Source organism: Mus caroli, unplaced genomic scaffold (genome assembly GCF_978045245.1).
Source record: "Mus caroli unplaced genomic scaffold, Mus_caroli_1 scaffold_3, whole genome shotgun sequence".
NCBI classification, from domain to species: Eukaryota; Metazoa; Chordata; class Mammalia; order Rodentia; family Muridae; genus Mus; species Mus caroli.
The window spans coordinates 17,162,485-17,178,425 of NW_028227258.1; the positions used below are offsets into that span (position 1 = coordinate 17,162,485).

General features: G+C 36.7%; 1 protein-coding gene across 2 annotated transcripts in view; it reads left to right on the plus strand.

Moving 5' to 3' along the window:
• Pkn2 (protein kinase N2) overlaps positions 1-15,941 on the plus strand; it is a 96,743-nt gene that overhangs the window by 52,427 nt on the left and 28,375 nt on the right. For both annotated transcript variants that reach the window (XM_021157819.3, XM_029474931.2), the window contains exons 4-8: positions 4,110-4,227; positions 5,402-5,547; positions 5,637-5,850; positions 13,238-13,423; positions 14,596-14,705. In XM_021157819.3, the coding sequence (XP_021013478.1) occupies positions 4,110-4,227; positions 5,402-5,547; positions 5,637-5,850; positions 13,238-13,423; positions 14,596-14,705 (774 nt within the window). The remainder of the gene's footprint in view (positions 1-4,109; positions 4,228-5,401; positions 5,548-5,636; positions 5,851-13,237; positions 13,424-14,595; positions 14,706-15,941) is intronic.

The window sequence follows — 15,941 nt, forward strand, 5'->3', positions numbered from 1 at the left end:
TAATTGGGAAATAACCCTTTACCTCCCTTTCAAACTAGAAGCTTCATGGGTTAGGACTCGTACAGACCATATTTAAAATTTTAACAGTATATGGTGGTAATTAACATATGGAAAGTAAGCTACAAATATGATAGAAAAGCTGAGATAGTAATGGGCTCAATTATTGCATAGTTATATATTTGTATGACATATGTTATCCCAGCATGGCTTCCTCAAAACTATTTTTAAATTTCATTTATTAATTCATCTATCCATCCATCCATCCATCTATCTATTTGAGGCAGTTTCTCACTATGTAGGTATGAGTGGCTGGAACTTAATGTGTTGTCCAGGCCTTGAACTCAGAGATCTGTTTGTCTCATTCCTAAGTATTGGGATTAAAGGCATGCACTACTATGCCTTGTCAATGTTTTTTATTAAGTAAAGAACAATAAATACTTGTCCAGTTTTGATATGAGGGATTTTGCTTTGTCTTATTGTATCTTATTTTGTTGTATTTGGTTGTTGGGTTGTTCTCTTGGAGGTGTCCTCTTTTCTGAATGGAAACTGAGAGAGAGTGTACCTGGAGGTAACCTTGGGGAGCTAAGAGAAGTGTAAGGAGAGGAAACTGTGGTCAGGATGTATTATGTAGGAGAAGAATCTGTTCTCTCTCTCTCTCTCTCTCTGTATGTATAAACATTTTATTATTTATTTGTTTGTTTGTTTATTTTTTACTTATTCACTTTACATCCCACTCACTGCCCCTCTCCCGCTTCTCCTCCCCACTTGACATTCCCCACCCCCAGCATGACAAGTCTCTGTGAAGCTAGGCACATCCTTTCCCACTGAGGCCAAACAAGACAGCCCAACTAGAAGAACATATCCACGTACAGGCAACAGCTTTTGGGATAGCCCCTGCTTCAGTTGTTTGGGACCCACATGAAGACCAAGCTGCACATCTGCTACATAAGTGCAGGGAGGCCTAGTTTTAGCCCGTGTATGTTCTTTGGTTGGTGGTAAAGTGTCCTGAGAGCCTCAAGGGCTCTCAAGTTAGTTGATGTGGTTGGGCCTCCTGTGGAGACTGCAGTCCTTCCTGTTGGGAAGTATCTATTTTCAGTCAAAGAAAAAAAGAACAATGTGAAAGTTGAAAATATAAAATGTATTGTTATTTTTGCTTATAATATGAAATATGCATTCAAAATAATTATCAAGCATTGTAAAGTGCTTGTTGTTAGTGTTCACTTTAATTAGTCTATTAGGTCGACCATAAGAAGTTTTTTTTTTTCAGTTCAAAATGTTCAAAATAAGTTAAATATTGGCATTTTCTATGGCTAACCCTAATAAGTAATGAAAATCTCCCAAAGGCTTTATCACCATAAAAGTCAGCAGTTCTCAAGTATGTAAACCAGCCTGTATACCTTTAGCCAGCTTTATCCATTGCTTTCTACATAATAGATGTTCAATAAAATTCCATGGAATGTCTAAAAGCACAAAACCGACAACAAAAATTTATTGAATACTGGAAAGCCTAAAACTGATATGTAGTTAACTATACACTCCTAAAGATGGTAGGTGATGTCTAAAGTCAATTTTAAAAGACTCTGTACACTGTGACATTTGTGTAGGTCTTCTATAACCAATCTGGGCGAGAAGTCCATTTGGTTTTAAAATGAAGTCTAAGTGTTTCCCTTGTGTATTATATTAAAATAGTTTACAGAGCCTCTGGGCTGAGAACATAGCTTGGTTGGTACAGTGCTTGCCGGGCATGCACACAATCCTCTTTCAGTCCCTAGCTCTGCATAAACCAGGCATGTTGGAGACAAGATTAGAGACTCAAGGCTATCCTCAGTTACATAATGAGTCTGATGTCAGCCTTGGATACATAAGAAGCTGTCTCACATGAGGTGAGAAGGAGAAGGGAGGTAGAGAGAAAACTATTATCATTGTGATAAAATAATGAAGGTATGGCTTTATTGAAAAGCATAGTATTACATAGTTTTCTTACTAGTCATAATTTTACATTTTAAAGTTGAGATACTGAACTATTCTTTTGTTGCTCTAAAATATTTTTAACTATAATTACGTAGTGGGCGGTATAATTTTAGTATTATCTAATGCTGAAGCTCTGTATCTCCATTTACAGTCTGGAAGAAACTAATAGCTTTCAGAAAGTAGTTATTTTCACATATGAGACAGTTTGATTCATGTCAGATTAAATTATGAGTTTCAGAGCAAACATGTTCTTAACACTCAAGAAGCAAAAGAAAAGGAAAAATGTTTTTCCTGTTTCCTGTTCTTTTGTCTAATTTAAGGAAATACAAATATTATGTCTGATTGATATTTGCCCATGTATTTGATATTCTATGAACTTGTAACTCAAATGTAAAGATCTACATGTATTGTTTTAATTATATGGATATGTATGTGGGTGTATGCATGAGAGTCCAGGAGCCCACAGAGGCAAGAGGGAAGCAATGGTGCCCTGGAACTGGTGTGATAGATGGTTATGAGCTGCCCAGCATGTGTGCTCGGCATTGAACTCTGGTTCTCAGTGAAAGTAGCAGTCTCTCCAGTCATTTACCAAAATTTAGTAAGACAGGAAGAATTTTTAAATTTGTTTGGAGTTTCATTACTAAGGTAAACATTGGATACTGTGGTTCTGATTTTAAGAGTTTTTATTGTTCATACTAAAGGAACATTTATCCTCTTTAGGTTAAAACAATGATGAGAAAAATAGCAATTTTGAATTTTTAAAAATATTACTAATATTCAAAGAGTATCTACTACCTGATGAATGGATAAATTGTATGATATACATGCAAGTGCAATGAAATACTATGCTACCTTTCAAAAGAAGAGCGTCTGGGGACTGGGCAGGTGAAAGTGCTTGCTGTGCAACCATGCTCTGAGTGCAGGGTTAGCAGCCCATGCTAGCAAGAGATCCAGTGTCCAGAAGTTGTCCTCAGGCTACTACATTCATGCCCACACACACACACCACCAACGACAACAGTATATTTTAATTTTTCACTTGGCATGGTGATGTATGCTTTTAATCCCAGCACTTGGGAGGCAGAGACAGGCAGATATCTGAGTTTGAAGTCACCCTGATTTACAGGGCAAGTTCCAGGGCAGCTAGGCCTACACAGAGAAACTCTATCTCAAGAACAAATTAAATAAATAATTTTTAATTTTAAGTTGTAACATTTTTATATTTGTAATAATATACCTAAACCCAGAGGGCTTCACAACAAGTGAAATTTACCAGGCTTAGAGAGAAAAATGCTGTATGATTTCATTTGTATGTGGACCCTTGAAAAGAAAGTTGAATAAATAGAACCCTTGTATTAGGACAAGGTGAGAGGAGAAATGGGAATAATTGGGTCCCGGGCTACAAGTGTTTAGGGCAGATGAGTAGGTCTATAAAGATTTAAAATATAGCTTGAAAACTAGTTAATATTATCACTGTGAGACTGGGTTTAGCTCAGTGCCGAATGAGGCTCAGCATCACAGAATTAATAATAGTGTGTATTGAAAAATATGTTAGAGGTGAGCTTTTAGATTCCTTTATGACTCATATATACTAAAAGCATACATAGAAGATTATGGATATACCACTACTGCTTATAGTGGTCATTTTGATATATTTATATATGAATCAAACATTTTGTACCTCTAGCTAAGTGAATGGTAGAATACTTAACCTATTATGGATAAGGTCCTGGATTCAATCCCCAGTAATGTGATCAGTCAGTCGATCAATCAGTACAATTCATTTATTTTATTTCAAGTTATCTGAACCAGAAAGTTGTTTTTCTGTAATACTTTTAAGTCTAGGTGAGGGGTGTGTGTGTGTGTGTGTGTGTGTGTGTGTGTGTGTGTGTGTGTGTGATTAGAAGCTGGCCATGGTGGCACGTATCTTTAATTCCACCACTGCAGGAGGCAGAGTCAGGCTAGTCTCTGTTCCAGGCCAACAAAGGTTACATAGTAAGGCTTTGTCTCAAAAAACAAACATTATTCTTAGATTGTGCATAGTTCTTTTAACCCTTTCAATTGCTGGGTTATCAGTTGATCTTTTCAGAATAGAAGAAAGAGTGATCCTTTTCTCTGCTTACCTTTTCATTTTTGATAGGATCGGAAACTCCATGGTACAGCGCAGCAACTGCTACAGGATAGCAAGACAAAAATAGAAGTCATCCGGATGCAGATTCTTCAGGCCGTCCAGACCAATGAGCTGGCTTTTGATAATGGTGATGCAGTACACTTAAATTTTGTTGTCTTTTACAAGCATAGGGTGCTAAATAAATGTCATTAAAAAAGAGACAGTTGGGGCAAGAGAATCAGCTTAGCAGTTAAAAGCACTTGTTTCTCTTGCAGAGAACCTGGGTTTGATTCCCAGCATATACAACAGTTCACAACCATCTCTAACTCCAGTCCCAGGGATTCAAGACCCTTTCTGCCCTCTGTGGACACCATTCATGCATGTGATGCACATACATACATGCAAGCAAAAAAAAAAAAAAATCCATGCACATAAAATGGAAAAATAAATCTTTAAAAACAACAACAACAACAAAAAAAAACTTTAAAAAAGGAAACGAGGCAATCACGCAGGGCTAAAGGGGAAGAAGGTTTCGGGTTGGGAGGTTGGTTTTGTTTACTTTTACTTGGGATGGTTGCTTTCAGATTTGCCCTTTGTCTTTCATATGTAGAACATATTTCTATATTTCAATAAGCAGTCAGATATTTTTAACTAATGTTTTAAGAAGTGGGTGGCTATTTAAAACTATTTTTTTGTTTAGCATTTTTCTTTTTCTTTCTTTTTTTTAATTCCAATGCGACTTTTGAGCTAGTTGTTAAAAGTAGAGCCAGAAACTACAATTGTCTTTCAGTATCTTCAGATGGGGTTCAAGTCCCCAGTGGATCCCCAGTTCTATGGATGCTCAAGTCGTAAGTGGAATAAATCATAATATCTGCAGAGAATATTTGTGCATCCTCTCATATACTTTTAAGTCATCTGGGGATTGCTTATCATAGCTAGTACAATGAAAACACGATATAAATTGTTATACTGTTTAGGAAATATTGACAAGAACAAAAGTCTTGCATTATCAGTACAGACTCGGTTTTTCCTTCAAACAGTTTGTTCCAGGGGTGGTTGTGTCCCTATTTGCTAGTGTGGATATCCACTATGTTTCTATCTCATTAAGTCATATATAGCAGTATTTTCAGATCTAAAGCCTTTTGACAGATGTGTGATTTAGATGCGTAATGGCTGGCTAAAACAACATTCTATATTCCAACCTTTTACTTCTTATTACTATTGTGTTTATATCAATATTTCATTTCTTTCTCCTGATTTTTTAATCAGTAGATTAAAATGATTCAATTAATAAGTAAATTTTCTTTCTTTTTTTCTCCTAGCAAAACCTGTGATAAGCCCTCTTGAGCTTCGGATGGAAGAATTAAGACATCATTTTAAGATAGAATTTGCAGTAGCCGAAGGTGCAAAGAATGTCATGAAATTACTTGGCTCAGGAAAAGTAACAGACAGAAAAGCGCTTTCAGAAGTAATTTTAAAAACAATTTTTAGCTGTTTATTATGTTATTTGAAGAATATCCTGGCTTAAATGACAACAATATCTCTTTTCCTAACAAGGCACAAGCGAGATTTAATGAATCAAGTCAGAAGTTGGACCTTTTAAAGTATTCACTAGAGCAAAGGTTAAATGAACTCCCCAAGAATCACCCCAAAAGCAGTGTCGTCATTGAGGAGCTTTCACTTGTTGCATCACCAACCCTGAGTCCACGACAGAGCATGCTGTCCACGCAGAACCAGTATAGCACACTGTCCAAGCCAGCAGCGCTAACCGGTGTGTAGCATGTAACTGTCTTGTTTTTTATGATATCAGAGTATGGATTAATAGTTGGAGTCAGAGGCATATGTACAGGTCTTTCCTTCAATTATATTTTAGGTTCATATAGTAAACTTTACTATTTGCTAGGGCTGATGGCACAGCATGTAAACTTAGCTACGTGGGATACTGAGGCAGGAGGATACAGGTTCAAGGCTTGCCTGGACAGTTTAGTAAAACCCTGTCTAAAAATAAAAATTAAATGGTGGGAACATAACTCAGTGGAAAAGTGCTTGCTTAGCATACACAAGGGTTCAAGCTCTGAAAGAAAGCTTTCTAAGAGGCTTGTAATATAATATACAACCATTATTATCACTGTCAAGTTCTAGAACATTTTCATCATCCCTAAAGAAGACCAGTGCTCATTCAATGCCATTCTTTTTCCTAGGCCCCAGCACCACTACTTAGGTTCTTGTTTTATCTAGCGGTTTCATGGAAATGGGCCTTCCTTACATATCTGGCTCATTTCACCGAGCACACTTATTCATTGTTTGACTGAATGATGTCCATGTTATAGTTTTATAGCACGTTCTGTTTTGGATACTTACGTTCTTTTTTACCAGCAGGATCTGGTGAATAATACCTCTCGAAGCATTTTTTTTTTTTTTTTTTGAACACTTGTTTTCAATGTAGAAGGACACACATCTAGCAATGTGCTTGCTAGGTCATATGATTCTTTTGTATTTAAAATTTGAACAGTCATCAAACTTTGACATGTGTTATGCAACTTAACATTCTCCAAAACAATGCACGTAGAGGTTCTTTGCATCCTCACAAGCCCTTGTTATTTCCTTTGCTGTTGTTGGTTTTCAAATTATTATAGCTATGCTAATAGGGCTGTTATTGAAAGCGGGGTAGAGATTCCTGGCTAGTTTTCTGGAGCTGTCTCTATTTCTTCTTTTAGTTCTGTATGTGTTTCAGTTTTTGGCTCTGTTTTATCTATGCATATAATTGTTATATCTTTCTCATGAATTGACTTCTTTGTCTTTTTAAAAAAAACAAACTGATGACAAGTCTGACTTGTCTGATATTAAATAGGACATCTCCAGACTCTCCTGTGGTTACTATGTGAAGCAAATATCCTTTTCTATATTAATGAAATTTATATTTGGATATAATATGAATCTTTGTGTTAAGGTGGAATTGGATCATTTTAATATCAGTCAGTGTCTTATAACTATATAGTTTTATCCATTTATATTTATAATAACTGCCAAATATATATAATAATTCTAATGATAATTATTGGAAATTATGTTAAACTTTATAAGCTTATTCTATACACTTGCCTTTACTTCAGACATATACATATACAACAGATTCTAGGTCATCTGCACTTCTGACAGATTCATTAAGCTCCATTCTCTGAGACAATTTAACAAACTCATGTAGGACTATACTTTCCATTTACAGCTTTATATTAAAGGATACAAATTAGACTCAGACAAATACCACATGTTTTATCTTACATGGGGAACATAGATTTAAGAGTATGTTGTATGTGTGTAAGAGATGAAACCAGAAAAAGGATCGTGAGAATGGATAAAGAGCTCTTAAGAGGGTAGAAGAAGAGAAGAATGAAAGATGTAATAAAGCAGAAGAGGGTGAAATGAAGGGAACCAATCAAGGGGGCCAGGAAGCACTGGGAGGGAAGTGAGCAAGCATGAGGTACGGTCACACACGTGTTTGAAAAGGTCGGAACGAAGCTCATTAGTGTGTTAACCTACAAAAATAATTTAAAGGGGGTGGGGGAGGGGAGTGGGATGAGCCAAAGGCAAAATGCAAGCCCTCAGAGGGACTTAAACAGGGCGCTCTGGTTCTTAGGTCAGTATCTTTTACCACCCAGGCAGTTCTCTTGAGCTTTAGATGTCCTCATGTTATTGGGACTTTAGTATGTGGGTGTGGCTGGGTGAATCATTACCGTGTGAGGGAAATGGCCCTGCATAGGAGGTCAGGACATCAGTCTTAGATGACTCAAAGTCCCAACCCCTCTTATTATGATTAGTCTTTCTAGGAATGTCTTCCTCCCTTATGAAGCTGTCTAGAGACCTACTGTGTGACACCTTGTTAGCATAAATTCCAGTGTGGTCTGAGGCACCACCATGAGTAACAGAAATTTCTATACTGACAACGGCTCAAAAGGTTTAGATTTCCCTCCCATAAACTAAGGGTTAAAAACCTCTTGAATATAACAAAGGCGCTTACTAGAGAGTGAAGCCAGCCTGTGCAAATATGAGACCCCTATCTCAGAGCATAATTGAGAGCCTGCGAAATGAGTGATTTTACAAGATGTCCTATGGTATACAAACACATGCATGCATACATACATGAATACACAAACAATCCATCAGTTAATGTAATTTTTAAATTTTTTTAAAAGCCGGGCGTGGTGGCGCACGCCTTTAATCCCAGCACTCGGGAGGCAGAGGCAGGCGGATTTCTGAGTTCGAGGCCAGCCTGGTCTACAAAGTGAGCTCCAGGACAGCCAGGGCTATACAGAGAAACCCTGTCTCGTAAAACCAAAAAAAAAAAGAACTTTGAAAAAAAAAATTTTTTTTAAACAAAACATTTGCCTCTGCTATTTTTCTATATGGTCTACAAATGATATTTTTTCTATGATATGACCTCTTTGTAGATTTTTCTAATCTTTCTCTCATTTGTCTTTTACTTATTAATTAGTTTTAATTAATAACCTGATTTTCTTAGAGACATTATAATAGGCACATATAGAATTTGTACAAGTAATAGATCCTTCATAAGCCCAAGTTCTATGTGTTCATCACTTCCCCTGCTACTAACATCTCAAACTAAACTGGCACAGGTGTATTTAGGTGTACGGTTTTTCCCCCGTCTTTTTCTCATTTGCGTTTTAGGGGTGTAATGTTTTGATGCAGTCAGTATTCCAAGATGGCACTGGACTTATGGTAATACTTTTGAGTAGTAGAGTTATGGCAGGCATCACAGATTTTTTTTTTTTTTTTTTTTTTTTAAAGTTGGTGAGTCTGCACTAGCACGTCATTATGATCTGAGGTCCATAGTATATATAGCTCACTCTGTGCACATTTTCCAGGTATAGATAACGATGGTTATCTGCTATTATATTTCCCTTCTATACCTGTCAGTCCCTACCTTGTCTCCAATCTACAAGCCTGCCAGGCAGCCCCTCACCTTGTTTGTTTGTTTGTTTGTTTAATGATTTTGTTCCTCTCCCTTCCCCCAGGTTCTGGGACTATAGATATTTACCACCACTCCCAGCTCTACAGCTCATCTTTTTCCGGGATGTCATACTTTGAGTTATAAAATGTGTAGCCTTTTTAGAGGTGCATTGCTGTGTGTGCATGAGTACTTGTGTGTATGTGCATACAGTCCTGTGTATATGAGTGTGAGTGTGTGCATGCTTACATGTCTATAATACCTACAAAAACTGCTCTAAACAGGTACAACTTCCCCTTTCTGATATTTTAAATTACATTTTTGTACATGATTTGCTTATTAAGAGGTTACGGTGGTTTTAGGTATTTGTCTTAAATCATAAGTGAAGTTTCAGAAGGAATTATAAACCAGAAACTCCTGGTATTCATCTTAGTATGTGCTGTGTATGTCATTTGTGTCACCTTTTCACTGCTGTCATCTTTGGTTCTTCTAGCTTGTGTCTTTTTACAGAAATGTAAACAATTTTCCTTAATTTCCCTTCTCAGCAGCTTTCATGGTGAAGACTGTTTTGGATTTTGTTTTTATGGAGGAATCCAATTTTTTGTTTTTGTATCATAGTTTTGTTTTCTATAGAATTTTTTGACATTTTTCTCTCAGCATAGTGGTGCATGCTAGTAATCCCAACCCTGGAAGCTGAGAAAGGAGGACCAAGGGTTCCAGGTCAGGCTGGGTCACATAGAAGACCTCATTTTCAAACAGCGATACCTGTTGCAATACTGAATTGGGAAAAAAGTATTTACTTGTTCTAATAGAATTCATGGCTACTGCTTATGAATATATTTAGTTCTTAGATTCACTTGTGTTACATTTTTGTATTATGGTTTATGAAGGTGAAGTTTATGCAGTTTTACCCTATTTCTAATGTGGTTATAAGCAATTGTAATTATGCCATCTCATAAAAGAATAAAACCTCTAGATATTTTAATAAAGATCTTAACTCCCTCTGGAATTTTTTTTGCCCTAAATGAAAGCAGGTGGTAAGCATTGTCATGTCCTGATACATGGAAATTAATGAAATATTTAATAAGCCACCAGGATTTGAAGGAGTAACCAGATGTTTTCAGTTTGCCCAGGAAACTTTTACAGCTGAGTATTTACTGGAAATGAGGAGAGTTTGCTATTACAACAACAGTACAAATAAAACACAAGCACAACAAGTTGTTTCTTTAAAACTAACAGAGAAAGCATAGCCACTGCTTAAGCTTCTCTTGTTGCTCCACAACCTAACAAACTGGGAACAAAGATGGAAACTGGTCTCCTTCCCATCTTAACAAGTTTGTTACTGCCTAGTTAGTCTGTGGGACTCACCCATCTTAAGTATACAGGTTAATGGCTTTCTTAATAAATACATATCTTTGTACCATTGTGACCTGTACTCACTTTTTAGGACAGTATTACAGGAGGGTTTTAGGCATCAGATATAAATATTGAATGTAGTTTTGCTCTTGTTTCTGATGAGAAAGCTCCTGTTATCCTAATCACTGTTCTTCTGTATGTGGTGTTATTTTCTTGCTGCCTGTAGTGTTTTCTGTTTATCACATTTTGAAAAATTAAAACATAAACTTTACAATTCTTTGACTTGGTATTCATGAGCTTCATAAAATTTTGAGAGCTTTAAGCCAACTTTTAAAAATACCTATTTGTTTCCCTTTTTGTTTGCTTTTTATCAAAAGTGTCAGTTAAACTTACATGGTTCTAAGTCAAATCATAATTCACATATGGGTAGTGCTTTTCCCTGGTAACTTAATCCTTTCTGATGCTGTTTTCTTTAAGTCAGGCAACCTTTTCTTTTGCAGTGCTCAAACAGCCACCAAGTCCAACAAGTGCATAATTGTTAAATTTTAGACAAATGTCCTTTCTGTCTCTAGAAATTTTGTACTTTGGAACTTTTTCATTTCTTCGATGTCTCTTTTCAACCTTTGAACAGATGGAATATAGATGTAATTATTTTGATGTCCTTGTCTGCTAACTGACATCTACTTCAAGTCTCTTAAGTCATTATGTGTTAATGTTTAATGTAGTGATACAAAACAAACTCACCTAATAACCTTTGATTGGCAGGCAGGCACTGCAGAGTTTGCCTTGCCAAGTAAGCGTTCTTAGCTCTGTTCTAGGGCGCAGCTACGTCGGAAGTGTTTGATCTTGTGTGGATAATTTTTAGGGTCTGCTGTGTACAAGAATATCATTTGGGAGTAATTAACTTTTACTATTGCAACACAAATCTTTGTGAATACTCCCTGTAGTGTGCTGTGAATTAGAGGTGTTTTTTTCAGTTGTGGTTGGTGGGGTCACTGTTCCTACCTGTAGATAGAGAATATTGTTCTTTCTAGTCTTTTCTTAGGATCTCCTTCCCTGCCTCTAGTATTTCATTCTCAGACAGGGGCTGGCTAGTACCTGAGTGAATGTGACAGAAAGGAACATGGAGATCTAAGGACCTCTCTAGTTGTCTTGGCCTCCTTATGATTTAGATTCTGCCGAAGGCAGCATGTTCTAGAAAGTCTTGGGACCATCATAGGATTAGCCTTAGTTAGGACTTTCTCATCCTTCAGGGACCACTGACCCTCACTGCCTGTGACCTGGTGTCTTTCAACAGTTCCATGCCTTGCTTTGATTGCTTGGTGTGGGCTTGTTTGTTTTGTTTTTGTTTTTGTTTTTGTTTTTGCTAATTGTTTGAATTGGGGAACTTTGCTCCTACTTCTTATTTAGAAATGCAAGTTTTACAGTTTCTTTTTAGTAACTAAAAACTGTAAATATTAAATTTTAATCATTTAAAAGTATAACTGGACAGTTTTACTAAATAGTCTTCTTCAAGTGTTTGTACTGTTTAAAATGTGAACATCAAGGCAACATTTTTTAAGTATTATTTCAAATTTTATTTATAAAATAAAAGTATTGTCTTTTTTTATTCTACTATGATTATGTTTATCTAAGGGAGTTGTTAGCTTCGATTCAAGTTGTAAAAAAATATAAAATTAATAATTACGATATATATTCACAAATTATAGCACAGCCCAGATTTATTCTGCGCTTTACTAGATGCATCACACTAAGTGTAGTTTATTAAGCATTTATTAAAAAATAGACATTTTCCTCATCTCTTTTTTCAAAGATATTAAATGCTTTTAAAATCTTTTTACAGTTCAGTCGTTATCCCCCTCCAGGTCTGCCCTCCAACAGTTCCTCATCCCGTTCCTCTCCCCTCCCCCAAGAAGATGTCCCTATCCCTCCCCTTACCCCACCCCACACCACCTTGCCAGGCTTCCCCACTCCCTGGGGCCTCAAGTCTCTCAAGGGTTAGGTGCATCTTCTCTCACTGAGGCCAGACCCGGCAGTCCTCTGCTGTATGTGTGTCATTGGCTTCACATCAGCTGCTGTGTGCTGCCTGATTGGTGGCTCAGTATCTGAGAGATCTTTGGGGTCCAGGTCAGTTAAGACTGCTGGTCTTCTCATGGGGCCACTCAGAATTCTTTGTATCTAATTGGAATGCTGATGCCATGTAATTGCATAATCTTTGATTATAAAAGGAATATTCTTTTTTCTAAAAGATTTACTTACTATTATATGTAAGTACACTGAAGCTGACTTTAGACACACCAGAAGGAGGGCATCAGATCTCATTACAGATGGCTGTGAGCCACCATGTGGTTGCTGGGAGTTGAACCCAGGACCTCTGGAAAAGCAGTCAGTTCTCTTAACCCCTAAGCCATCTCTGCAGCCCCTAAAAGGAATATTCTTATATGTGTTTTTATGTAACTTAATTTGTGCCCTAGAGTTAGCTTTGGTAAGAACTGTTCTTCTGTTGTTGTTTTAATCTCCTGTGATACCCAGGCTGGACTAGAAGGCTCTGTGAATCATAGGCTATCCCCAAAGTCCTCTCAAGTTGTAGAGTAGCAGGTATATCCTACCAATCAGACTGGTGCTGGTTTTTCTTGTATAGAAATTGTTGCTGTTGACATAATTAAGAGTTTTCAGTTGTTTAGCTTAAGAAGGGTGGTACTTTCCTCACAGATTCTCTGTACAAAGAGTTTTGTCATTTTAGCAAATCATCCTCTTTTTCCTTTTCTGAACAGATAACAGACATGACTTTGTATATCACGATTGTTGTTCTTATTGTATATTTGTTTATTAACAGGTACTTTGGAAGTTCGTCTTATGGGGTGCCAAGATATCCTAGAGAATGTACCTGGACGGTCCAAAGCAACGTCGGTAGCACTACCTGGGTGGAGTCCAAGTGACAACAGATCGTCTTTTATGAGCAGAACCAGCAAGAGTAAAAGTGGGAGTAGTCGAAACCTCCTGAAAACGGATGACTTGTCCAGTTCAGTAACCGTACTTTTAAAGTCTTGCCACACACTCGAAGGGCCTTCTCATGGGGACAGGCAAAATGGGAAGTGTTCACACAGGACCAAAGAGCTCAATTGCCATTATTTTACATTTTTAAAATTTATAGTAGGAAACAAACAAACAAAACACATTTTACTCTATTGAAAATAAATGAAACTACATGATAAATAAAAACATTTGAAAGAATGAAACCCTGAATATCACTCTTTTTACCAAAATGAAAACCGTAGACACTGAGATTTTTCCTCCTGGTACATTCCATCTTGGTTGTTTTAATGGTTTGGTGACCGGAGGAGCTAGAGAAAGTACCCAAGGAGCTAAAGGGATCTGCAACCCTATAGGTGGAACAACATTATGAACTAACCAGTACCCTGGAGCTCTTGACTCTAGCTGCATATGTATCAAAAGATGGCCTAGTTGGCCATCACTGGAAAGACAGGCCCATTGGACACACAAACTTTATATGCCCCAGTACAGGGGAACACCAGGGCCAAAAAAATGGGAATGGGTGGGTAGGGAAGTTGGGGGGAGGGTATGGGGGACTTTTGGGATAGCATTGGAAATGTAATTGAGGAAAATACGTAATAAAAAAAAAACTGAACTTGTTAGTGAATGAGATTATGTGCTGGGATAGACAGCGTTTGAGATGGGCTGCATTCGGTGTTGGGAAAAGCAAGAGTAAGGCTTAGGAGCATGCTGAGGATGTCACCGTATATATTGATAAATAAAGCACACCTAAACATACAACTAGGAGGGAAGGCAGGTGGCAGGGCAGCATTCTAGAGGAGCTCTCTTGTGTTTAGAGGGAAAATGGGAGAGGAATAAAGGTGAAGAATCATTTGAGTCAGTAAGTTCTCTATCTAACAAACACAGTAGAAGACAATAGATGACTAATGTAGATACAGGAATAAGCAGGGTGGGTGATATATTCTTAAATATGCAAAATAGCACTTAGTGTTTGTTTTTATCAAAACCAATAGATAATTTCATTAATACTAAAGAAAGCCAATTAAAATACAAACAGTTCAATATTGATTATAAAAACATCCTTTTCAAAGAGTCTTCAGTTTCTTCATGCTATAAATTAGTGATAATTGTCTTTTAACAGTTTAAAGTTTTTAACCCAACTTACAATTGTAATTACAGATGATGTTTGTGCTGTTTTGAAGCTAGATAATACTGTGGTTGGTCAAACTAGCTGGAAACCCATTTCAAATCAGTCGTGGGACCAGAAGTTTACACTGGAACTAGACAGGGTAAGATCAGGACTCTTTACTTGAAAATAGTGTTCTTTTTATTTAAGTCTTTTAGAAGTTGTGTTTTGTTGTTATTTTGTGATGAGACAGGGTATCACTAAATGCCCAGATAAGCATGGACTTCACTGTGTAGGCCAGGCTGGCCTCTACGTCAGAGATCCTGCAGTATTATATTCATATGCCAGAAGTTTATAAAGTTAGAAGTGTGTACATATTTTTATGTTTCTCATCTGAAGGATTGTACATAAATTTGTCTTTAATACATAGGTATATATCTGATTGTTTAGCAAATAGCTGTAGTGTACAATAATTTGAAAATGTGTAGTTTATACAACTAGAAATGTTGCAGTGGTGAAATCACATATTACAATATATGTGTATGCTTTGGCCTTGTTCTGTATTCCTTTTTCTGTGTCACCTCAGTTGACTCAATCTCCAGTGTTCTTTCCTCATCCTGTACTTGGACTTCAGCGCCTAATCACTGCTGTGTTCAGCTATTGAGTAATATACAGTCTATTTGTATATTGTGTAGTGAATTGTATGTTGAGTAATATTCAATCTATTTACTGCAGTGATTCTTCTGTCCCAAGATTTGTATACTTGATTTTGAACGGAGCTCTTACAATTCATTTTCCTAGCTGCCAATCTGTCAAAATGTCTCTCATGAATGATGTAAATAACTTCAAATCTGCAAAGAACTTTATTTTAGATTTAAATCTATCCATTGATCTAGGAGAAAAATACTCAGCCTTTATTGTATTGTGAGCTAAAATAAAGTAATAGATTTTACTATTTAACATGGAGATCAATGTTATCTATCATATTTTAAAGTTATAGATAGCAGTGAAAACGTTTATGGTAGCTGTGGAAGTGCTGCCAGTTACCTCTAGCTTCTATCTGTAAGGTGCTTCTAATTTATCTGATTATCTTCAAAGTAAACATCCTGGTTTGGGCTTTTATTGTCTCAAAATTACGTCTGCCAGTTAACTTTTACAGATACACATTTTCACTATTTTACTAATCTAACTAATCTCTGTACCTGAGCACCAGTCTGATTTTCAGCAAATGCTTTCATCCTAGAATTTATTCTCAGTTCAGAATCATTCAGTCATTATAATCTCCTATTTAATCAAATATTTATTGATTACTGTTGCATCCCGGGACTTCCAGGTACAGATTGACAAAGAACAACATAAACTGGTCTCTCAAGTTCTCTTAAGAAATTTATACTTCATT